The 25,722-nt window shown below is 40.9% G+C and overlaps 1 protein-coding gene across 1 annotated transcript in view; it reads left to right on the top strand.

Moving 5' to 3' along the window:
• GNS (glucosamine (N-acetyl)-6-sulfatase) overlaps positions 1–25,722 on the top strand; it is a 59,262-nt gene that overhangs the window by 10,947 nt on the left and 22,593 nt on the right. The window contains exons 2-9 of the mRNA XM_059080347.2: positions 5,297–5,356; positions 8,197–8,403; positions 10,511–10,576; positions 11,268–11,366; positions 12,897–13,064; positions 15,179–15,261; positions 16,478–16,596; positions 18,287–18,390. Coding sequence (XP_058936330.1) covers positions 5,297–5,356; positions 8,197–8,403; positions 10,511–10,576; positions 11,268–11,366; positions 12,897–13,064; positions 15,179–15,261; positions 16,478–16,596; positions 18,287–18,390 — 906 coding nt within the window. The remainder of the gene's footprint in view (positions 1–5,296; positions 5,357–8,196; positions 8,404–10,510; positions 10,577–11,267; positions 11,367–12,896; positions 13,065–15,178; positions 15,262–16,477; positions 16,597–18,286; positions 18,391–25,722) is intronic.

Here is a 25,722-nt window from a genome sequence, read left to right as displayed (position 1 = left end):
TTCTTCATCAAACCAATGTTTCATTCAGTGCAGTGTTTTTTACTTGAGGATAGCACCCAGTGATGTTTTGTGGGAAATCATGGCTGGTGACATTCCTTCTGAAGGTTAGCAAAGACCTTATATATCTCTAGCATTCCCTGGGAACCTATTGTGGATCTACTGAAAATCATCAAAGACCTTTTTTTCTTTAAATTTATTTCTTTTATTGAGGTGTAATTGACATAAAACATTATGTTTCAGGTGTACAACATAGTCATATTTGTATATATTGCAAGATGATCACAGCAGTAAATATAGTGAACATTCATCATAATGCATAGTTACAGAATTATTTTCTTGTGATGAGAACTTTTAAGATCTACTTTCTTAGCCACTTTCAAATGTGCAATACAATATTATTAGCTGTAGTTGACATGCTGTGCATGACATCCCCATGACTTCTTTATTTTATATGTTTTTACCTTTGGACACACTTCACCCATTTCACTGCACCCACCCTCACCCCCCACTTCCTGTCTCTGGCAACCACTAGTCCGATCTCTGTATCTGAACTTGGGTTTTTTTGTTTTTTTAGATTCCACATACAAGTGAGGTTATACAGTATTTGTCTTTCTCTGACTTAATTCACTTAGCATAATGCCCTCAGAGTCTACCCATGTTATCAAAATGGCAATATTTCATTCTTTTTTGTGACTGAGTAATATTCCATTGTATATATATACACCACATCTTCCTTTCCATTCATCCATTGATGGACATATAGGTTGTTTCCATGTCTTGGCTATTGTAAATAATGCTACAGTGAACAGTGAACATGGGGGTATATATATCTTGGATTTACTGTTTTCATTTTCTTCAGATAAATACTCAGAAGTGGATTTGCTGGACAATATGGTAGTTCTATTGTTAATTTTTTGAGTAACCTCCACATGGTTTTTCATACTGGCTGAACCAGTTTACATTCCCACCAACAATTGCATAAGGGTTCCCTATTGTCTACATCCTTACCAACACTTGTTATCTCTTGTCTTTTTGATGATAGCCTTTCTAACAGGTGTGAGGTGCTATCTCATTGTGGTTTTGATTTGCATTTCCCTAACAATTAGTGAGTTAAACATCTTTTCGTTTACCTGTTGGCCATTTGTATGTCTTTTTTGGAAAAATGTCTTTTCAGATCCTCTGCCCATTTTTTTTGTTTTGTTTTAAGACTTATTTATTTATTTATTTATTTATGGCTGTGTCCGGTCTTAGTTGCAGCACACGGGATCTTCATTGAGGCATGAGGGATCTTTCGTTGCGGTGCACAGGCTTCTCTCTAGTTGTAGCGTTTGGGTTTTCTCTTCTCTATTTTTGGTGCACATGCTCCAGGGCACATGGGCTTTGTAGTTGTGGTGTGCGGGCTCTAGAGTGCATGGGCTCTGTAGTTTGTGGCACGCAGGCTCTCTAGTTGAGGCACAGGAGCTCAGTAGTTATGGTACGCAGGCTTAGTTGCCCCGTGGCATGTGGGATCTTAGCTCCCTGACCAGAGATCAAACCTGTGTCCCCTGCATTATAAGGCAGATTCTTTACCACTGGACCACCAGGGACATCCCCTCTCCCCATTTTTTAATTGGCTGGGGTTTTTTGCTATTGAATTATATGAGTTTTTAATATATTTTGCATATTAACCCTTTATCAAATATATGACTTGCAAATATTTTCTCCTATTCAGTATAAGTTGCCTTTTCATTTTGTTAATGGTTTTCTTGGCTCTGCAGAAGCTTTTTATTTATTCTTTAATTGAGCTAGAGTTCATTTACAATGTGGTGTTTCAGGTGTACAGCAAAGTGATTTAGTCATAAATACATATATATTCTTTTTCAAATTCTTTTCCATTATAGGTTATTACAAGATAATTGAGTATAGTTCCCTGTGCTATACAGTAAATCCTTGTTTTTTTAATCTGTTTTATATATGCTCCCATACTCCTGATTTATTTCTTCACACACCCCCACTTTGCTAACCATAAGTTTATTTTCTATGTCTGTGAGTCTGTTTCTGTTTTGTAAATGAGTTCATTTGTATTATTTTTTTAGATTCCACATAAAACTGATACCATATATTATATGTCTTTCTCTGTCTGACTTACTTAACTTAGTATGATAATCTTTAGGTCCATCCACGTTGCTGCAAATGGCAAAATTCCATTCTTTTTTAGAGCTGAGTAATATTCCACTGTATATATACGTATACCACATCATTTTTTTTTTTTTTTTGGCGGTACACGGGCCTCTCACTGTTGTGGCTTCTTCCGTTGCGGAGCACAGGCTCCAGATGCTCAGGCTCAGCAGCCATGGCTCATGGGCCTAGCCACTCTGCAGCATGTGGGATCTTCCCAGACCGGGGCACAAACCCATGTCCCCTGCATCGGCAGGCGGACTCTCAACCACCGCACCACCAGGGAAGCCCACCACATCTTCTTTATCTGTTCACCTGTTGATGGACATTTAGGTTGCTTCCATGTCTTGGCTATTGTAAATAGTGCTGCTGTGTACATTGGGGTGCATGTATCTTTTCAAATTAGAGTTTTTGTCTTTTCCAGATACAGGCTGAGGCGTGAGATTGCTGGATCATATCATGACTATACTTTTAGTTTTTTAAGGAACCTCCATACTGTTTTCTGTAGTGGCTGCACCAATTTACATTCCCACCAACAGTGTAGGAAGGTTCCTTTTTCTTCACACTCTTTCCAGCATTTATTATTTGTAGGCTTTTTGATGATGGCCCTTCTGACTGGTATGAGGTAGTACAGTAATGCCACATTGTAGTTTCGATTTATATTTCTCTAATCATTAATGATGTTGAGCATGTTTTCATGTGCCTGTTGGTCATCTGTATGTCTTCTTTGGAGAAATATCTATTTAGGTGTTCTGCCCATTTTTTGATTGGGTTCTTTGGGGGGGTTTTGTTGTTGTTTTTTGTTTGTTTTTGATATTGACATACATAAGCTGTATATTTTGGAAATTAACCCCTTGTTGGTTGCATCGTTTGCAAATATTTTCTCCTGGCCTGTTGTCTTTTTGTTTTGTTTATGGTTTCCTTTGCTATACAAAGCTTATAAGTTTGATTAGGCCCCATTTGTTTATTTTTGCTTTTATTTCTTTTGCCTTGGGAGACTGATCTAAGCAAATATTGCTACAATTTATGTCAGAGAATGTTTTGCCTGTGTTTTCTTCTAGGAGTTTTATGTTGTCATGTTTTATATTTAAGCCATTTTGAGTTAATTTTTTTATATGGTGTGAGAAAATTTTCTGATTTCATTTACATGAAGCTGTCCAGTTTTGGCAGCACCACTTAGTGAGGAGACTGTCTTTTTTCATTGTATATTCTTGCCTCCTTTGTTGTAAATTAATAGACCATAAGTGCGTGGGTTTATTTCTGGGCTCTCTATTCTGTTCCATGTTCCATTGATCTATGTGTCTGTTTTTGTGCCAGTACCATACTGCTTTTTTTTTTGGCTGCATTGGGTCTTTGTTGCTGTGCACAGGCTTTCTCTAGTTGCATCTTGCAGTGGCTTCTCTTGTTGTGGAGCACAGGCTTGAGACACACAGGCTCAGTAGTTGTGGCTCTCAGACTCTAGAGTGAAGGCTCCGTAGTTGTGGCACACAGGCTTAGTTGCTCCACAGCATGTGGTATCTTCCTGGACAAGGGATCGAACCTGTGTCCCCTGCTTGATGTGATTGTAAATGGGATTGTTTCCTTAATTTCTCTTTCTGATAGTTCACGGTTACTGTATAGAAGTGCAACACTATATTAATTTTATTAATATTAACTGTATATCAACTTTGTATCGTGCACCCCTACCAGATTCATTGATGAGCTCTAGTAGTTTTTTGGTGATGTCTTTAGGATTTTCTATGTATAGTATTATGTCATCTGCAGACAGTGATAGTTTTACTTCTTCCTTTGCAATTTGGATTCCTTTTCTTTTTCTTGTCTAATTGCTGTGGCTAGGACTTCCAATGCTAGTTTGAATAAAAATGGCAAGAGTGGACATACTTGTCTTATTCCTGATTCTAGAGGAAAAACTTTCATTTTTTCACTGTTGAGTAGGATGTTAGCTGTGGACTTGTTATATATGGCCTTTATTATGTTGAGGAACATTCCCTCTATATCCACTTTGAGAGTTTTTATCATGAATGGATGTTGAATTTTGTCACATGAGTTTTCAAAATTCCTGAATAAGTTAGAATTCTCTAGCTAATGGGTTACTTGGGTTTTCTATCATCTGTATAAAACAATGGGGATAACTTTTAACAGTATTGAAAATGACCCTCTTATTAACATGGTTATGTATTTGGGTTATTAGTCTTTAAGAAATTATTACACAACAAAATACACTTTAAACTGTGTTCAGTATGGTCTTAGCTTTCACAGGAACTTCAGAATCGTTATGAACTGACTCATAATACAACTGAAATAAGTTTCTTCACATCATCATTTCTTGCTGTCTGGAATCTGGATAAAGATTGTTAGTATTTTTTACTGTTATTATTTATATCTAAGTGACCATCATCATACTTTTTATCCTCACTCTAGGATTTGAAACTAGTTGTTCTCTATACTTGTCAGGATCTTAAGTTTTGAGCAAAAGATAAAAAGCAAGTATATAAATTAAATAATTTTCTGACTATTCTTTTGCTTGACAAGGTTTTCTGTATATGTGTTTGCCACTTAGTTCATGTCTTTGCCTGAGGTGGTGGTTGGTCTAGTGCAGAGGGCCATGAGCTTATAGTCAAAAAGTGTGCATCTGGGCTTCACCACGGAGTGTCTGATATTTGAGTTAGTGTCGGGGCCTTGTCTGGCTTTCAGAACCTAAGTGTTGTTTTATTTCTGTTTTAAAGGATGGAAGGCTCCTTTCATATCATTTTCCATATCCTGCTTCTAAAGATGAATTAATAGAGGTAGATCTGCCCCACCTGTTTGTAAGGCAGCTGGTGACAAATAAGAGCAGGGCACCAAAATTTCATTACATTGAAATCAACATTGCTAGAATAATGCCATCAGCTGTGAACTTTCCCTTCCTACAAGCATTATAACTCCCTGAACTTTTGCACAGGACATAACTGACTGTAACCAAACTTGTTTGGTTCGTCTCCAGAATCACAAGGGACACTTGGCTGTTCCTTAGTGTCAGATAGAGCTGATCATTTGGGAATAAAAGGTTGAGAGTAAGATACAAAAAAACACGAATTTTGTTCTGTGTGTTTTAGTTTATTGGAAGAAATTGTTCAACAGATAACTGTTTATTTTACAGACACCACTAAAGAAAACCAAGGCTCTCATTGGAGGGATGGGGATGACTTTCTCCAGTGCTGTAAGTTTTGAAGCTGATTTAATTTTGTTAGACTTTAATTGTGTTTATGTTCTAAGAAGAAACACTTTCTTTTGGGTAGTCTACTGTAATTTCTGTGGTTTTTTTCTAATTAAATGCCTGATCTGAGAGAAGGAGTCTATCTAATGTGATATAAATTTGTTTAATTGAAATATTAATTCTTAACAGTTGAAGATTAATTACAGGTATTTTGTAAGCCTTTCTCATCTACAGCTCAGAACTAGAGAAGTTTATTTAAAACTTCACTGTTTGAGGTTTGAAAATGGATTGTAAGAAACGGTTAACATTTGTACTGTGTAAAATGTTCCATGGTAAAAGCTTGCAGGCTACTCTACAAAACCCAATTGACCCTGATAGCCAAACCTAACAAAGATAATAGCAGCAAAATGAAAGAAACCCGACAACAACTGTGTGTACATGTGTGTGTACATATATGTAAATACAAATATATGTGTATATGTACATGTGTGAACATAAATTCAAAGATCCAAAATAAAATACTAACAAATCAAATTCAGGAACCATGCTCATAACCAAGTCAGTGGTGGTTCAGCTTAATATCAAGAAATCCATTGAACAGCAGCATAGTGTTGTGGTTAAGAGCAGACTCTGGAACCAGAGCACCCTGTTTTGAATGTTGTCTCTGCCTCTCTCCTAGCTGTGCGACCTTGGGCAACTTATTAACCTTTTTGGCCTTTGGTTTCCCCATTTGTAAATAGGGATACTAAAACCTGTCTCAGAGGTTAAATAGATAGTTACATGTAAAGCAAGCACTTATATCAGTGCCTAACTTAGAGTAGTAAGTACCATTACATAATGGTGGTTATTATATTGTTCACCAGCATATCAGTGGTTAAAAGGAGGAAAATTATATACTTGTCTCAATGGATGCTTGAAACTCCTCTGAAATGTTGGCACCTTTCTTTGTAACTTATTAAACTGTTACATCTGTACTATGATGAATATTTCAAACAAATAGCACAACTTACAGTTAAGGTTAAAGTCCCAGAGCACTGCTGTTAGGGAAGAGACAAGGGCCCAATATCTCTCACTCTTCTGAACTGTCTAGTCGTTGACATAAGTCTTGTGAAATTCAGAGGTAAAAGTAATGGAAAAAGACAAAAATTGTTATTTCCACTTGTCTGGACTTTCTGCCTAGAAAACGTAGAGTTGTTGGAAAACTTTTTAAATTAATAGGATTTAGTAAGGTAGAAATGAAAAAATAGAAGTAAGTTTCTTCCATATAACTAGTTAGAGAAACATGGGGGAGAGAAGATCCCACTTATACAGCAGGAAAATATAGACTCTAGGAATAGCTGGTGGTGGCCAGTAATGGTTAAGACCTATAAATGTAGTTACAAAATTTTGTGAGTGATAAAGTATTGGGTTGGCTAAAAAGTTCATTACAGATGGTGTTATGGAAAAACGCGAACGAACTTTTTGGCCAACCCAATACTTCATACATAGATATGCACGTCATTTTCTGTGGAAAGACCCAAGATTATAAAACGCTTATTCTAATCAGAATCCCAACAAGATTTTTTTTAGGCTGAATTAAGTGATTCCAAAGTTATCTGGAATAATAAGTAGGTTAGAATAATCCAGGTAAGATGTTTAAAGGAAGAGCTTTTCCTACTGGATACTAAATGTAATATGAAGATCCAGTGAGCAGTGTGGCATTGGTCAAAAAATAGGTCAGGAAATATAAAAGGGAGAGAATTAAAAGAGTTGCCAATGTGAAAATTATAAAAGTCAAACATGTAACAAAAGCAAAAGCAAAAAATGGGAAGTATTTGTAACATGATTGAATCCTTCCTTACCTCAAATTTTATGTAACAAGAGGGGAAAATGTGCAAAGCACATGAACAAACCATTCACATGAACACAGTTGGTCAGTATGCATGAGGAGAATGTTCATCCTCACCAGTATTTAAAAATGCCAGGGCTTCCCTGGTGGCGCAGTGGTTGAGAGTCCACCTGCCGATGCAGGGGACACGGGTTCATGCCCTGGTCCGGGAAGATCCCACACGCCGTGGAGTTGCTGGGCCCGTGAGCCATGGCCGCTGAGCCTGCGCATCCGGAGCCTGTGCTCTGCAACAGGAGAGGCCACAATAGTGAGAGACCCACGTACCACAAAAAAAAAAAAAAATGCCAAATCCAGTTTGAAAGGCCAAAGAAACGCTAAGTGTTTCAAAGGGATAATATGAAATTCTGGCAAGGGCGTGCTCAAATGAGCATTCCCTCCCTGCTGGTGCGAGTGTAAGCTACTATTACCCTTCTGTAAAGTGGATCAGTGATGAGTATTAAGACCTAGACAAATATTGGGTTGAATAGGGTAATTCCGTTGATCACAGGAGCTAATAGAAGCATAATTAGAGTAGGAAAAAAATTTGTGTCCAGTGTATAAAGTGATGCAAGAAATGTATAAAGCTACAGATCAGCCTGAAAATGAACCTCTACTTCTCTGCCACATTAGATTCAAGTAGTATTCTTTATCTTTGTTCAAGACCTAGCTCCCACCATGCTGTATTCCTTGCATGTCAGTATTTCTTTGGCAGATGAAATTAGAAAACTTTAGGTTATCCTGTAGAAAGAAACCAGCTGAAAAAGAAATCTGTTTTCTGGGTTGTATCTGCTTTACTGTCTCCACTAGGGGACTTAAAGCAGCTCTGAAATATGTCATGTATAAAGAAAACCTCTATTCCATGGGAAACTAGAAATTTGACTTCGGAGCATTGAGCAGCTTGCTTTCTCTTTAGAAATGATGAGAAATCCGTCTGTCTTGTGTAACTTTGCCTTTTTTGCTTCTCTTCCGTTTGTAGTATGTGCCAAGCGCTCTTTGCTGTCCGAGCCGAGCCAGTATCCTGACAGGGAAGTACCCACATAATCATCACGTTGTTAACAACACTTTGGAGGGAAACTGCAGTAGTAAGTCTTGGCAGAAGATCCAAGAACCAGATACTTTCCCAGCAATTCTCAGATCAATGTGTGGTTATCAAACCTTTTTTGCAGGGAAATACTTAAATGAGGTATGTTGTATGATCTAATTATTCCCTTTCTTTCTTTTTTTTTTTTTCTTTTGTCGTATGCGGGTCTCACTGTTGTGGCCTCTCCCGTTGCGGAGCACAGGCTCCGGACGCGCAGGCTCAGCGGCCATGGCTCACGGGCCCAGCCGCTCTGCGGCATGTGGGATCTTCCCAGACCGGGGCACGAACCCGTGTCCCCTGCATCGGCAGGCGGATTCTCAACCACTGAGCCACCAAGGAAGCCCTCCCTTTCTTTCTTTTTAAAGACAGCTTCTTGAATGTGAATTAGTATGATTCATGTTCATTGTTTTTTAATTAGCATCCGTTCAAGTCATGTTAAACAGTTTTGGGTATATGTTGTTTTCTCTTAATCTGCCTGTTAAACCAGAACTTACATGAACGTATTTACATGATTTGGGCACTGTGGTTATTCTTTCTTTTAAGTAGTCTCTGGAGCATTTGTTTAAAAATTGTCTTAGGACTGCTGTGGTCTGATGCATATATTCCCCCTTTTCCTCAAGAATTCTGCTTGTCCTTTGGCTGTCATGGTATCTTTGTTTCCATTTCCCCCTTTATCAGGAGTGGGGTGAAGAATGTTTTCCTCTGGGCATCTTTTCCTGAACTATAACAGCTTAATGCTTAACCCATTTTCTGAAAACTGGGAGCAGATTGTGGAGAGATCAGTGATGAAGGAAAAGCACCCAAAGCCTGAGACGTTCAGGCCATTAAAGCATGTGGTTGAGTGGTTAGTGTGCTCGGCTTAAGGGCCTGGATGGAGGGAGGCCTCACCGTGACCTGCCAAGGCCAGATTTCAGGGCCTCGAGTCCACCACATTGGCCTTAGCATTTAGTCGAAGTTCAGGCTTAAAATAATGTATTTGAGAGTGTTTGGGGTTATCTCTTAAAATAAAACTGGGGATTCGGGACAAAGAGAAGATGCACATTTTCTTATGTACTTTATCTGCGGTTGCTAGAGATCTTAATATCTGATCTGAATTTTGTTAATTCTCCCCATCCCTGCAACAGTTGGGGTATTTGCAACCTTGGATTTGATGAAAAATGAGTCAGTTTGAAAAGAATGAGCAGTGCGATGGGTTAAAGCTACAGGTCATAAAGAGACCTTACATGACTTTGCATGTTGAAGATCATCTAACGTATACAAAATTAGAAATTCTTCAAAATACAAAGAATTAGGGGACTTCCCTGGCGGTCCAATAGTTAAGATTCTGTGCTTCCAGCACAGGGGGCACAGGTTCGATCCCTGGTCAGGGAACTAAGATCCCACATGTCGTAGACACAGCCAAAAACAAAACACAACAACAAAGATTTAGTTCTTAGAGGCACTGCCTTAAATGGGCAGTATTAAGCCTTGTCGAGATAAAATGGGATGATTCTGTGGTCTCTTCTCTTAATTCATCTCATCAGATAAATTGAGTCCAAAAGTAGACTTCATCAGCAGGACAGCTGAAGTGATAGGCTGGTAGCTTGTAGTCTGATGATTTGGGCTGTTAGCCACAAGGTTGGCTGGACCGTTCAGTCTAGGCCATCAGTAGCTCAGCAAATGAGCCATGTAGCCTAAGCTATGTGGCCTTTCCCTATAAAGAGCCAGAAGTAAATATTTCAGGCTTTGCAGGCCATATGTCTCTATAGTGACTATACAGTTCTGTTGTAGCAGGAAAGCAGCCACAGACTTACGTAAACCAATGAGTGTGCATGTGTTCCAGTAAAACTTTACCGTGACTGAAATTTCAATCTCATGCAACTTGTCACAAAAATATTCCTCTTTTGATTGTTTTTTTTAATTCAAGTATAGTTGATTTTGATTGGTGTTTATAGTTTTTAATGTTTGGAAAAAAATTCTTAGCTTGCTGGCCACACAGAACAGTAGGCAGGCTAGATTTGGCCTGCCAGTCATAGTTTGCCAACTCCTGCTTCAGAAGTTCCTAGGACGATAGTGTTCTTTACTTTTTGACTATGTTACGTGTTTGAGGAAATTGAGCACCTGCCATGTTTCAGGCACTGATCTAAAAAGATTCTGAAAGTTTCCTGTTTTCCTTCTGGTCTGGTCATGTCCTAAGGACTTCTAATGCACTGCTTGTTTTGCTTTCCAGTATGGAGCCCCAGATGCAGGTGGACTAGCACACGTTCCTCTAGGCTGGAGTTACTGGTATGCCTTGGTGAGTGATTAATGAAGTCTGTGACAATTCTACACAGCCCTACAGATGCTGTTTACTTTCTGCTGTAGCTCTGACGTTGACATTATTTGGTTTGCTTTTATGAATGACCATTTTATCTCCTTAAAAGAAAGTCTGTTGATTTGTGAGTCACTCTGTTGTGGGATACTTTTCTTGCATTCCACAAGGTTTAGCAACATATTTTGCTGTTCTACTGGATCCATTTCTGGCTTTTTAAACTAGAACATATTATTGAAACTATGCTAGTAGTTAATAAAACCTAGTCAGAAAGTCCAATTCAATATTGACTTGAGCAATTACCTTTTTTTTTATTAGGTTTTTTTTTGTTTGTTTGTTTTGTTTTTTTTTTCGGTACGCAGGCCTCTCACTGTTGTGGCCTCCCCCATTGTGGAGCACAGGCTCCGGACGCACAGGCTCAGTGGCCATGGCTCACGGGCCCAGCCGCTCGGTGGCATGTGGGATCTTCCCGGACCAGGGCACGAACCCGTGTCCCCTGCATCGTCAGGCAGATTCTCAACGACTACGCCACCAGGGAAGCCTTACTTTTTTTTTTTTTTTTTTTTTTTTTGTCTTATCACTATTTAAGCAGAGTATAGTTTAGCCCAGCATGGTTTCCAACTTTCATTTTGTGTGCTGACCTCATAAAAAAATCTTACTTTACTCTCTTTTATAGGAAAAGAATTCTAAATACTATAATTATACCCTCTCTATCAATGGGAAGGCACGGAAGCATGGTGAAAACTACAGTGTGGACTATCTGACAGATGTTTTGGTGAGTTACTGAAGCTCTGTCCTTGCAGTTTAGCTCATGTTTAATTAAAGTCTCTGCCTAGAAAATCTTTACTTGTATTTGTTAATGTTGGGTAACATGAATAATAACTTGGTCTAACGGCCAAATAATATTTCCAACTGCTTAAAAACTCCTGAGAGTGTTTTTCTTTGTAATTAAGCCAGGCTCAGATCTAATGTTCTTGAAATTCCAGCAGCAAATCCCTTTTTCAAAGGCTAATCTCTAAGACTATAGAGATTACTTTGAAGAGGTTTTACTTTGTAGGGGTTCCTACTCTTGACCCCAGTTTTACTCACAAGCTACAAGATGGCAGCTTCATCATGAGGGTGGCAGGATAGGGATAGGGGAATTCTTCAGGCATTGTATATTATATATAAAAAATACTGAAATTGGAATGGGAATTTGGGACTGTCCTTTCCTGTCTAAGATGTATCTAATGACAGCCCCCTCTGTAGGGCATTCATTCACCAAGTACTTCAGCACCCATTATAGCAGGTGTTCAGCAGTAAATGAAACAAAAGTCCCTGATTCTGTGGACGGTAACCTTTTAGTGGAGGATTTTATTTACCCATATGTGTGTTGTCTTGTTAGATGGCGATTAGTTAGAGAAATAAGGCAGGGGATGGGAGTTACTTAGATAACATTTAAGCAAAATCCTAAAGGAGATGAGAGTGAGCTATACAGATCAGGGGAAAGAGTGCCACAGGCAAAGGGAACAAAAAGCGTAAGGGTGTTGAACCAGGAGTGTGCCTGGCAGGTTGGAGAAACCACAGGGTTTCTTGACAGGGCTGGAGTAAAGTAAGGGGATGGGATGGTGATAAGAAATTGATAGTATCTTTTGAGTTTAGTGCTGGGAAAAAATGAAGATGTAAATCAACTAGAAAATTTAAAACACAGCATGTATGTGGGAAGCTTTCATTTTCATAAAGTATCTCCAGAGAAGCAAATGAAAAATTTAAGTCCATATAAATTAAAACCCTGGTGTGGTGTATTTGGACTTAGTATTATTCACTTAGTTTAGCTACTTCAACTGGCACAACTTAGGATATCTACTCTACATATTTTTGTAAAATTACAGTAACTTAATTAACTTTTCCCACTGCTGTGAATCAGGCTGGCTCTTTTTTTATGTTCTTTAAAGCATCAAATGTTTATACTCTAATCTGCATAAATGTATATATTCTAAACTACATTAATATAAGTTAATAATAAAATGGCCAAATTACTATTTTTTTTCCTTATGGGAGGCATAACAATTTTTAGGTCATGTAAAATCATCAAAATCCTAATTGCTTTCTTCAGTGGTGTGCTTTTCAATTTTTTATTGTGTTTGCCTGAAAGCCAAACGATCTTTTCCAGCAACATGCTTGCAAGTGACTGTGACATAGATTGTATGCTAAGATTGGTGGAAAGCTAATAGGGCCCTGTACCCCTGTTCACCAGAGAACAGGTATCTATCAAGTCCTCAACTGTGAGGTAGGGTAAGCAATGACCGATCTTTGTATTTGTCAGGCCAATGTCTCCTTGGACTTCCTGGACTACAAGTCCAACTCTGAGCCATTCTTCATGATGATCTCCACTCCGGCACCTCATTCGCCTTGGACAGCTGCCCCTCAGTACCAGAACACCTTCCAGAACGTCTTTGCACCAAGAAACAAGAACTTCAACATCCATGGAACGGTAGCTTCCCCTAACCCTTGCATTAAGCCATGCTCGATGTGATTAATTGTGTAATATACTTGTCAGGGAGCCTTTGGATCATATAGTTGGTCTTCCTTCTAAATCTTTTAAAGGTAATTGCACCTGTCGCTAATATATTAGGTAGTATACACTCGCTTCAGAAGTCAGATAAGGTTCCTACCACATACGCAGTGAGCAGCTGGAGAGTCGGCGGAGAATGGTAAAGAAATGCCATCTTTCCTGACTACAGGCTTTTTTTGTTTTTGTTTTTGCGGTATGCGGGCCTCTCACTGTTGTGGCCTCTTCCGTTGCAGAGCACAGGCTCTAGACGCGCAGGCCCAGTGGCCATGGCTCACGGGCCCAGCCGCTCCGCGGCACGTGGGATCTTCCCGGACTGGGGCACGAACCCATGTCCCCTGCATCGGCAGGTGGATTCTCAACCACTGCGCCACCAGGGAAGCCCCAGGCTCTTTTGATAACCTCTGTGCTGGCACTCCTCCTGCCCGGCAGTGGCTGAGACATGTCCCTTGGGGCTGAGCTGGGCCTACAGCAGTCTCCTTTGGGTGGCCCTTACCAGGCCCGAGGCATAGGAAGAAGAGGGGTGACACAGTGCAACGTGATTGGGAAGGGAAGTTGAATGGAGAAATGAGCCAGAGCAGGCCATGACCTAAATACTGTTCACTTCATATGCCACTTACCCTTCCCGTGGCACAGGAGATGGGCAGTTTGCTAGTTCAAAGGCAGAAAGCTTCTACTGCCTCATTCCTGTTACCCAGAAATCTTAGTTGCTTGAGAGGTGTTAGAAAGAATGAGTCTTGGAGTTAGAGTCCATATTACTGCTTTCTGGCTAAGTGACCTGACCATGAGCAAGATGCTTAACTTGCATTTTTCTCTCTGAAGTCGGGGATCCTGACCTCTCCTGCAACTCTTGTATGGATTAAAATACACAGAAGCGTCTAGCATGTTACCTGGCACATTGTAGGCATGTGCTTGCCATGGATGACATTAAAGATGAGTGAACTGAGTTTGAAACCTGGGTGCCATTCTCTCTGTGTTCCAAAAGAAGTTCATAGAAGTTCCCATGACTAAGTAAGGTTAGAAACTTCAGGTTAAATAAGTCACTCTGCTACAGGATTTCTCAGAGTTATTCATGTTCTGACATGAATTTGCAACAGGAAGAGATGCCCTGTAGCATTTGTCAAGCATGCTAACTAAAGAAGGCTTTGAGGATCACAGTTTGTGAGATGGCAGCTTAGGGTTTTATGAATGGGGAGGAGAGAATCAATGGTGTTTGGCAATGTTTTGTTTTGTTTTTAACTGTGACTTTTTTATTTATATGAGAAGAATCCTCTAGATTTGGACTTGAAGTTTTAGGAAATTGCTATGATGAGATTTTTCCCAAGGTCCAAGGATGATCGCTACCTTAGGAAAAATAGAGGGCCATGGAATGATGACTTATTAGGCAAAACTTAGAGGAAGGTAAAGTGGATATTTATCCTTTTATAGTTTGGGTGGTAGACCCAAGTTATAAATTTAATCTTCTGGTTAGTAGTTTCCAGTATTTTTCACGAAATCTCTTACTAAAGCTGCTAACAGGGCTTCCCTGGTGGTGCTGTGGTTGGGAATCCGCCTGGCAGCACAGGGGACACGGTTTCGAGCCCTGGTCCGGGAGGATCCCATATGCCATGGAGCAACTAAGCCCGTGCGCCACAATTACTGAAGCCCACGCGCCTAGAGCCTGTGCTCTGCAACAAGAGAAGCCACCACAATGAGAAGGCTGCGCACCGCACTGAAGACCCAATGCAGCCAAAAATAAATAAATAAAATAATTTTTTTTTTTAAAAAAGCTGCTAACAAAGGAGCCCAGGCCTTCTGCCATTAAGGAGGTGATGAGAAGAAGCTAAAGAATGAGTGATAATTTGCAGAAAGTTTTTTTTTTTACGAACACAGGGGAGGGAGGTGGGGGGCGGGGGTGGAGGGAAAAATCTGAAGTTGCTTAAACAGGCTCCAGTTAGTTCCTTTTTTGCTCGAGTAAATGATCCTTTTCATTATCTATTCTAGTTGTTTGACTGTGGTGACTTGGTATTAACTTTTGTTTTTCTTTTAAATTTTAGAACAAGCACTGGTTAATTAGGCAAGCCAAGACCCCAATGACTAATTCTTCAATACAGTTTTTAGATAATGCATTTAGGAAAAGGTAAGAGCTGCTCCTTTCCAGTCTAGGTGGTCTTTGAGGACCCTCAGAAGCAGCCCATGAACAGGGAACTGCACCACATGGTTATCTCCTAGAAAAAAATCAGAGGGTAGCAAGATGTTGGGAGAGACTCTGATGGGAGGTCTTTACATTTAGCTACAAGGTGGCCTTTGGACCTCAGGTCTAATTAAACAGTCCGTTTTTATGACTTGTTAAAACATTGCAAATTGGAGCCATTTGGTTTTTTTAACAATTTTCTATATCTAAAGAAAAGGTCGTTTTGTGAGAGATTAGCCCCAATATTTGCCTGAGACCCAGAGGCTTAGGCTAGAGCAGAATATTTGCCTTTGCAGTTTTTAGTTTTCAGGAAATTCTTACTTTCTCTTAAGGTGCATTTAGTTTTAGACCAGGGGTTGGCAAACTGTCTGTGAAGGGCCAGATAGTAAATATTACAGGCTTGTCGGCCGTGTAGTCTGTGTCACTGTTGCTCAGCTCCACTGTTGGAGCGCAAAGCAGCTCTGGACAAGACAGGAATGAATGAGCATGGCTGTGCTACAATAAAACTTTATACATAAAACAGACAGCAAGTTGTTGTTTCATGGGCTTAGAGTTTGCAAGGTGAAAAGGTTCTGGAGATCTGTTCCACTATGTGAATATACTAAATGCTACTGACCTGTACACTTAAAAATTGTTAAAACAGTAAATTTTATGTTATGTGTTTTGTACCACAGTTAAAAACAGAAACACAGGCAGTGGTCAAGCTTTGGCCCATGGCTATCGTTTGCTGACCCCTGACCCCTAATTCGACCATTAAACATTGTTGTAGCCAGGTCTATCTGAATTCATCTCTATCAGTCAGTGCTGAGTTGACAACTTTCCCTTCCAGTAGTCTTTTATTCTCATCACCAGCCACGATAAATAATAAAGCTAACTGGCTATAAAAAGCCTCATTTATTTCTATAGAATCAGTTAAATTTGGACTCAACTAATTGTGTTCTGGAATTTTCTAATCTGTGTTTTGCAATGAATGGAAGGAAAGGAAATAGGGGATTTGAGCTTTTGGGGAGAGTGGCTCTGAGAGGTTTTTTTGGGGAAGGAGGTTGGGAGTTTTGTTTTGATTTGGTTTTGGGGTGTTTTTCGGACTTTGCTTTTTTGGCAAGATGGCAGTACCTCAGCCATTGTCTCTGAAGTCACATTGCTGCCCTCTGTTCACATCCAGGTGGCAGACTCTGCTGTCAGTTGATGACCTTGTGGAGAAGCTGGTCAAGCGATTGGAGTTCAGCAGGGAGCTCAATGACACCTACATCTTTTACACCTCAGACAATGGCTATCACACAGGTAAGGGGCACCATGACCTTTGCGAGGTGCCTTTCCTTTCTCGCTCAATCAGTAGCACTGGCAGGGAACTCCTACCCTTTTGCAGCAGTGGACAGGCCGGGGGGAGGGTCTTGCCCTCAGGGTCCCTCTGGTTAGAGGACCAACTCATTTCCCCTGGTAAGAGACCAGATTTCATTATTCACTATTTCACAGGCTGAATTACATGGTGTTCTAGGAGTCTGAGCGAGAGTGAGCTTGATGGGTTAGAGGCAGGCTTTATGAAGTAGGTGAGAAATTGAGCTAGATTATAAGGACAGTGGATCTCAGGTAATAGGGGTATGACATTTGACACAGGAAGACCACAAGAGGATTGTCCTGGGGAAAAACTTTCCTGTGAAATGAGGTGTTTCGGTGTGTGTGAGTTTTGTTTTGTGTTTCTTGTCTTTTCACAACTGCAGTATGAGTCACCCCCGTGTCCTTGACTTTCATCCTTTCTACTTGGATCTTCTCCAGTTAAAAATCAGTATTTTTTCTTTCTCCACTCTTTTAAATTTCCTAAACTTGAAGGGAATTAATCTGAGGTTTGTTTGCACAGGAGCAGATTGATAGGCATTTCATGTGGTGTTATGAATATTTTTAAGCACTCACAGTAGAGACTAGTAAATAACTCCGATTGTCCAGCTTTGATTTTCAGCTGCACGAGACCAGTCTTTTGAATTCCTCATATCTTCTTCATGTTTCTTTTTTAGCTAAGTTTTTGAAGAAACTCCAGATGTTGTGATTCCATATGTCAACACTTGATTGTGCATCAGAACCTACACAAAGTCCACATGCTACCTTTAGTTTTTATGTGTCTTAAGGCTGTCCTTTGCCACCAATTTATTGGGAAAACTGGTCTTCTGTCCTTTAGAATATCTCACATTCCAGATGTAGCTAATTGCTCATGTGATGCCTTAACTTGTTTATCTATACTCAACATTGTCTATAGATTGGTAGTTAGATCTAGAGTCTTAATAGAAGTTCACGTTTTCAACAAGAATGCTTTCTAGTTGATGCTGTTATGTACGTCTTATTGCTTCATTCACATCATGCCGCTGGGGTGTCTGGTTGCCTCACTTTAGGGATGCTGTTACTATTTGATGGCTCATGTGGTATCAACCTGAGCCCATCCTATGAACCTTTTGTGGCTGAAACTTCCATTGATGATTGTTGCTTAAATCTATTCCCTCAGAAATTGCAAAGTTTGACTTCATAACTCTGTCCTTCCTTCTGAATTTACTGGCTGGAATTACTCAGGAAATTCCCCTGATCAACTGTTTGGTTATCTTGAAATATAGTTTATTCAGGAAAGGCTGGATAAATGGTTTTATCCCTTTATTTAGCAGCTTTTAGAGTAACTTCATTCAATTGTGATCAGGTCAAGTATCATACATAAATACCATATTTTTGCTTCAATACTTTCTAGTCATTCTTTTTGCTGAATTTGCCTATTTTAGACCAGGGTGTCCCTCTAGACATTTTTTTTTTAAAGATGAGCTCATTGTTTCCTGTAGTAATAAGAGACCCAGGCAAATTTAAGCTTTCCATTAAAACACCATAATTAGTAGAACAAGGCTGTTTTTGATTTTTACTGTTTATTGAATGAATCCATGCATGAGTGACATTTCTATCTTGGCTCCATCTTTACCCTATGCATTTTTTTTTTTTTCAGGACAGTTTTCTTTGCCAATAGACAAAAGACAGCTGTATGAGTTTGATATCAAAGTTCCACTGTTGGTTCGAGGGCCTGGGATCAAACCAAATCAGACAAGTAAGGTAGGTTGCTGACAAGGTGATGTAGCATTTGCCTGAGGAAAAAACGCTTTTCCTCCCAAGAGGAGGCTGATTCAATTTCTCCTCCTTTGAGGATGAAGGCTGATTGGCTTAAGATTTTTTGCAAGTGTATTTATAAGCCTTGCAAACAGTGATTCTTTTTTCTTTCTTTTTTTTTTTAATTGAAGTATAGTTGATGTACAATATTCTATAAGTTACAGGGGTACAATATAGTGATTCTTAATTTTTAAAGGTCATACTCCATTTAGTTATTTTACCATATTGGCTGTATTCCCGGTGTTGTACAACATAACCTTGTAGCTTCTTTTATACCTTTTATACCTAATGCTCTTAATCCCCTACTCCTATATTGTTCCTCTCCCATCCCATCTCCCCACTGGTAACCACTAGTTCTCTGTATCTGTTCTCTATATTTTGTTATATTCAGTAGTTTGTTGTATTTGTTAGATTCCACATATAAGTGATATCATACAGTATTTGTCTTTCTCTGTCTGACATATTTCACTTTGCATAATACCAGTAAACTGCTGGCCACCCACTATTAGATGTATACGTATCATATTAGCATCAATAGCTTTTGATTGTGTTTTGAGACTAGATTTTTACTTGGTCCTCGAGCCATGACTCTCCACCAGGGTGCTCATCAAAACTACCTTCTGAAACTGAAAGGCTCAACATCTAGAAAGGTTCAGATTGACTCACTTGGACTGGAATAGAATCCCTGCCTCTGCTTTTTTTCTTAAGTTCACAATGATTCTGAGAGGCAGCCCAGTTTGGGGCCCATAGCCTGGGAGAGCAAAGCTCTTCAGGCTTTGTTGTGTGTGCACATCCCCTGGGGGCCTTGTTGAAATGCAGATTCTGATTCTGCGTTCCAGCCTGCTCCCAGCTGTTCCCTGGTGATGTCTGCTGCTGGTGTGACCTCCCTCTAAGGCTACAGAAAGGGTGTTGTCTGAGAATTTAGTCCCCCTCCCTGTGGCACTCTTCCTCACTAATGCCTTTCGACTTTACTGATTCTCTCTCCTAGTGCTGTCATAAAGTACCACGTTCTTTTTTTACCATTTCCATTTGGTTTCAAACTGAGTTCCTAATACTGAGGTACTTTGTTCCTAGAGTTCGTGGGCACCTTGATCCAAAACACTGGTTCAGTGTTGGGAGATAAGAATTGATAGGCTCTACCAGTTGTTTTCTCTTCCCTAATACCACAATTTCAGTCCCAGCTCTGTGAGACAAAAGAAAATGAGCAAATGGATTATTTAAGCTAAAATTGGAAAATAGGTCAGAATTTCTGGGTATACTGGTGCTTGAGTTTAATTTGGGGGTTTAATGTTTACTCTGTTTAAACATCTGCCATTCACTTATTTCCTTTCACAGTGCTCTTGATGGAATTCTGTTAAAATTCTCTTGGAAACTTAAAATGGCCTTCATAATTGCCTTTTGAATTTTTTTTTTCTTTTAAGACCCACATTCCTAAAGGCAGTCACCTTCCACTGCAAATTCATTACCCTCTAAACAGGCCTCTCCTGTCAATGGAGGTAGGCAAGTTTGGAAGACCATTCAGTCTTAAAAGTGTTTGTTTGTTTTTTGGTGTTTTTTTTTTGCGATACGCGGGCCTCTCACTGTTGTGGTCTCTCCTGTTGTGGGGCGCAGGTCCAGTGGCCATGGCTCACGGGCCCAGCCGCTCTGCGGCATGTGGGATCTTCCCGGACCAGGGCACGAACCCATGTCCCCTGCATCAGCAGGTGGACTCTCAACCACTGCGCCACCAGGGAAGCCCTTGAAAGTGTTTTCTTGATCTTGGTGTTGGGAGCTGGTTGAGGCGAGCACATCTGCACCTGTGTTCATTTCCGAGGAGCAGGGCCATGTCTAACCAGTGCGGGGAAGGAGGCTGATGAGAACGGAGTGATGTGTCAGCCAGCTGCCCATGGAACAGACTGTTCCTTTTTCCTTCAAGTTAACAATGGCACTAAATGTTACAATCAGAAACTTCACTTTCTCTAAGCCATCTAAGTGAAACCAGGTCCTAGGAAGCCATTTCAACAATAATAACCATTATTGAATGCTTAGGATGTGACAGGTGCTGTTCCGAGTGTATTATCTGTATCAACTCAGTTAACCTTCACAGCCTTATGAGATATGAATACTGTTATCCCCATTTTACAGATGAAGAAGCTGAGGTTTACAAGTTCAGCGATTTACCCAAGATGATATAGCCAAAGAATATCAGAGCCCTGCACTTGAACTTGGGCAGTCTGGCTGCTATACACTTAACCAGAGTCTGTACACTCAACCATTACAGTACAGCTCAGACAACAGTATTTCTTAAGTATCTTCCTGTGCCAGCGCAGTATACCAGGAGCCTTGGAGCCACAGCAAGAGCAGTTAGAGAAGATCAGTTCTTAACTCCGTGTCAGGGGGAGCCAGATACCTGAGCTTCAGTTGTCAGTGAAAGTCTCTGAGACACTTGGGCAGAGACCCGGGTATCAAGAAGGATTGAGTCATGCAAAGATCTGTGGGAGGGTATCCTGAGCAGCAGAATAGTGCATGTGAAGGCACAGATAGGAGAATGAGCTTGGCCTGTTCAAGGGACAGAATGTGGCAGTTGTCCTGAACTACTTTTACTTCCTACTTGGATCATCTCTCTCACCTCCTTGCCTTTGTACAGCTGGCTGCTCCTTCTCTATGAATGCCCACCTCATGGCCCTTTCACCTAAGTTCATTGTCCTTCGGGGCTTCGGTTTAGGGCTCCCCTAAATGAACATCACGTAGACTCCCGCCCCGCATGGAGTGGGTGCCTTTCCCAGCTGGCCTCACACTTACCACACCCGACTGAGTTTGTCTTTTTGACTCTAGGAGTCCCTAGTTGGAGAGGTACTATCTGAACTTAGAATACCCAGCTCTTAGTGGGAGTTTGGGGTTAGCACATGTAAGCTATTATATATACAATGGATAAACAACAAGGTCCTTTTACTGTATAGCACAGGGAACTCTGCTCAGTATTCTGTAATAACCTAAATGGGAAAAGAATTTGAAAAAGAATAGATACACGTATAACTGAATCACTTTGCTGTACACCTGAAACTAACACAACATTGTTAATCAACTATGCTCCAATATAAAATAAAATTTTTTTAAAAGGTCCTATTATATAGCCTAGGGAACTATACTCAATATCCTATGATAAACCATAATGGAAAAGCATATTTTAAAAAAAGAATGGGGGGCTTCCCTGGTGGCGCAGTGGTTGAGAATCCGCCTGCCGATGCAGGAGACACGGGTTCGTGCCCGGGTCCGGGAAGATCCCACGTGCCGCGGAGCGGCTGGGCCCGTGAGCCATGGCCGCTGAGCCTGCGCGTCGGGAGCCTGTGCTCCGCAATGGGAGAGGCCACAACGGTGAGAGGCCCGCGTACCGCAAAAAAAAAAAAAAAGAATGGGGGCTTCCCTGGTGGCGCCGTGGTTGAGAGTCCGCCTGCTGATGCAGGGGACACGGGTTCGTGCCCCGGTCCGGGAGGATCCCACACGCTGCGGAGCGGCTGGGCCCGTGAGCCATGGCCGCTGAGCCTGCGCGTCCGGAGCCTGTGCTCTGCAGCGGGAGAGGCCACAACAGTGAGAGGTCCACGTACTGCGGGAAAAAAAAAAAAAAAAAGTATCTCTATATGTGTATAACTGAATCACTTTGCTCTATAGCAGAAATTACCACAACATTGTAAATCAACTGTAATTTAAAAAAAAAAAGAATACCCAGCCCTTAACATACGATAGGTGACATCCAAGTTGTGTAAATGGATATATTACCAAGGTCACACAGTAAGTGGAAAAACCAGGTCTGAAAATTAACTGTCTATTCTCAAAATCCATGGTTTTTTGGGAATTCCCTGGCGGTCCAGTGGTTAGGACTCTGCACACTCTCACTGCTGAGGGCCTGGGTTCAATCCCTAGTTGGGGAACTAAGATCCCACAGTGGCGTGGCCAAAAAAAAAAACCATGGTGTTTGACACTCTGTGCTGACATATGTGGTTTGAGAAGTATGAAGTGCCTTGCTTCCATCTAACACAGTGTGTCAGAGATGGTGATTCATCATGTGCTGGCAGCAGAGTTTTCTTGGTGCAGGTTCTGTGTGAGGGCCACAGGGTGGTGAGTTGAGCATAATGAGCTGCGCTGGCAACAGCCTAGTAGCCAAAATAGGACATGTTTGACCAGTGGATCTGGCTTTGTGTTGGCTACTGGGGTGAGCCAGGGGCAGGTGGTATGGGTAGATGTCAAACATTGGCTGCTGAGGTCTTCTCCTCTGGCTATAAATTAATCTAGCTTTAGATTTGGTGGTAGAATTTCTTCAAACGGGCTATAAGAAAGGAAAAGGTTAGTACGAAAATGGAAATGACATAGCATGATCCAGGGGAAATAAAACTGAACTGGGAGTCAGAAAGACCACCTATTGGCTTTAAGACTTTGGATAGACTAAGCCTTGGTTTCCCCATGTGAAATTGGGAGGATGCTAGGGGCAAATTCTCAAGTGTAACTAGGTGACGCCCTGGCTTACTCCTTGTTAGGGAAGTGGGGCGTGAGGGGCAAATCCAGATGAAGCAGCCCAAGACGTGTAGAGTTCTCTGCTTTCAGTGCTTTTCTTTCTTTTTTTTTTTTTAAACATCTTTTTTGGAGTATAATTACTTTACAATGGTATGTTAGTTTCTGCTTTATAACAAAGTGAATCAGTTATAAATATACATATATCTCCATATCTCTTCCCTAGTGCTTTTCAATAGATGTATTTGGGGTGCTCTCTGGTGTGCTTTGAGTCTTTTTTTTGAAAGCCTTACGTGAACTCTTTAACATCAGGGCTTAAAAGTCTGTTTGAAAACCTGATGTACCCTCCTGGGAGCCCTTATTCTTTTGGGTAATTCTGCAGCACTGTCCTTCTTCCAGAGCTAAAAAATAAGCAGGTTCAAGGCATGATGTCCCTCGATCTCATGCCCCCCAGAGTTTTTTAGGGCCTTATATTTGATCAAAATGTATATATACTTTAATCCTAAGAACATTCCCAAACAAACTGTGAGGCTGTGATTCATGAAATAATTTACTTGGTCTTGTCAGAGTGTTTTCTGTTTCAGTCCTTAAATGGATCTTTATACTCAGTGATAAAAGCAATAATACCATTTTAGGAACTGGAAATGCTAATGTTTCTAGATGTCAGTAGGGTGATGGGCTCATAGTATCCATTCTAATCCTTGGCTGTATAAAAACCAGAGAGAGGTATAATTCTCTCTTGAATTCTTCACTCATACTTGGTATCAACTAGAAGTCTCTCATCTCCTGACATTGTATGCTAATTTTGAGACTCTACGTCTTAGTCAAACAAAACCCAGTAGGAAGAGAATTTGTCCATCATTTTTAGGGAGGATGTGATCATTGTAGATACCTGGGAAGAAAGAGTCCCAGTGGTGGCGTTTATGGTACTTGTGCCAAATTAGCGACTTGACTTGTCCTGGATCTTGCAGACCTTTCTCCTCCCCTCCCCCCATAGAGCAAACTGCCACTAGAGGGCGCTCCCACCCATTGCTGATGGCTCGAGGCAATTCCTGCTGAGACTGGCAGTCACTGTTTTATCTCTGGGTTTTATTATTTTGGTGCCTTGGACATGTTAATAATACCTGTGGGATTGACTGGACTTCATTCATGTTCTGGACGTCACTGGAGATCTGTCAGTCACATTTTGGAGTCTTGTTGCCTTTATCTGATTCTGGAGGTGGTGTCTCTGCTTGTCTCTCCTTTCCTGCTATGGTCTCTTCCGTATTCATACTCACTCTTGTTCGCTGTATTCTAAGCCGCTCAGTCTGCCTGGGGTACTAGGAACCAGGAAAGATATCTCTAACACCGGGTCTTGTTAATCCCTAGAGACATAGTTTTTGTGTTTTTTATCCTCAGTAACATATGGATTGCTTTTCCCGTAAGTTGCCTGCCACTGAAGGGTAATTTCCAACAGCTGCAGAGTTACACTGATTGGTTCAGAGCCAGGATATGTGTATCACTCTGCCCTCCAGGAGCCATCCAGGAAACCTGCTGCTACTGAACAGCGCTCTGAACAGTGCTTTTTGCCTTTCATGTCTGTACTTTGGTTTTTTTTAATTAAAAGTAATAGGATTAGATTTTTTTTTTAATCCCCATTTGGCTTCTCCTGAGATGATCTGAGTTTTCTCAACAGTTCTCTTTTTTCTTTTTTTCTTTTTTTTTGGCAGCATTGGGTCTTCGTTGTGGTGCACATGCTTCTCATTGTGGTGGCTTCTCTTTGTTGCGGAGCACAGGTTCTAGGCAAGCAGGCTTCAGTAGTTGTGGCCCACGGGCTTAGTTGCTGCGTCGCATGTGGGATCTTCCCGGACTGGGGCTTGAACCCATGTCCTCTGCATTGGCAGGTGGATTCTTTTTTTTTTTTTTTTTTTTTTTGTGGTACACGGGCCTCTCACTGTTGTGGCCTCTCCTGTTGCAGAACACAGGCTCCGGATGCACAGGCTCAGTGGCCATGGCTCACGGGCCCAGCTGCTCCACAACACACGGGATCTTCCCAGACAGGGGCATGAACCCGTGTCCCCTGCATCGGCAGGCGGACTCTCAACCACTGCGCCACCAGGGAAGCCCTGGCAGGTGGATTCTTAACCGCTGCACCACCAGGGAAGTCTCTCTCAACAGTTTTAAAGACTGTTATTTATTTCCAGTAAACGACAGCTTTTCCAGTTACAGGCTGCTGACTTTGTGTCAGTTACTTCTCTTTGATTTCCTCATCTGTAAAACGGGGAAAATACTGCTTTCTGGGACTGTGGGGAGGATTAAATGAGGATAAGTATTAAGCACTGGCCCAGAATAGGTGCTCAATGAACACTAGTTCCCTTCGTTTCCCTGGTGGATTGTCTCCATCACTCCAAGGCTTTTTTCTAGCCTGTGTGACCACATGACTTCTAGACTCTCTGCTACTAAAGTGCATATGGTTCTTGAGCCAGAACATATATGGGATAGTCCAGATTGAGATGTTATAATTGTAAAATACCAGATTTCAAACACTTGGTTCAAAAATTTTTTTAAAGTAAAATCTCATCACTTTTTTGTATTGCTTACATGTTGAAATAGTAATATTGAAATATTTACAATGAATTTCACCTCTTTTTTTTTTTAACTTTAATGTGGTCACTAGACAATTTTAAATTACATGTATGACTCCTTTTCTATCCCTATTGAACTTTGGACTATGCTGGTTTAGGCCTGGAAGTGGTATTGTATACAGAAGAAAAATAGTCCAGTAAATCAAGGAGATAGGCAAGGTATAAATAC

This window comes from Kogia breviceps, chromosome 12 (assembly GCF_026419965.1).
Source record: "Kogia breviceps isolate mKogBre1 chromosome 12, mKogBre1 haplotype 1, whole genome shotgun sequence".
Classification (NCBI taxonomy): domain Eukaryota; kingdom Metazoa; phylum Chordata; class Mammalia; order Artiodactyla; family Physeteridae; genus Kogia; species Kogia breviceps.
This window is presented reverse-complemented; position numbering and strand designations above follow the sequence as displayed.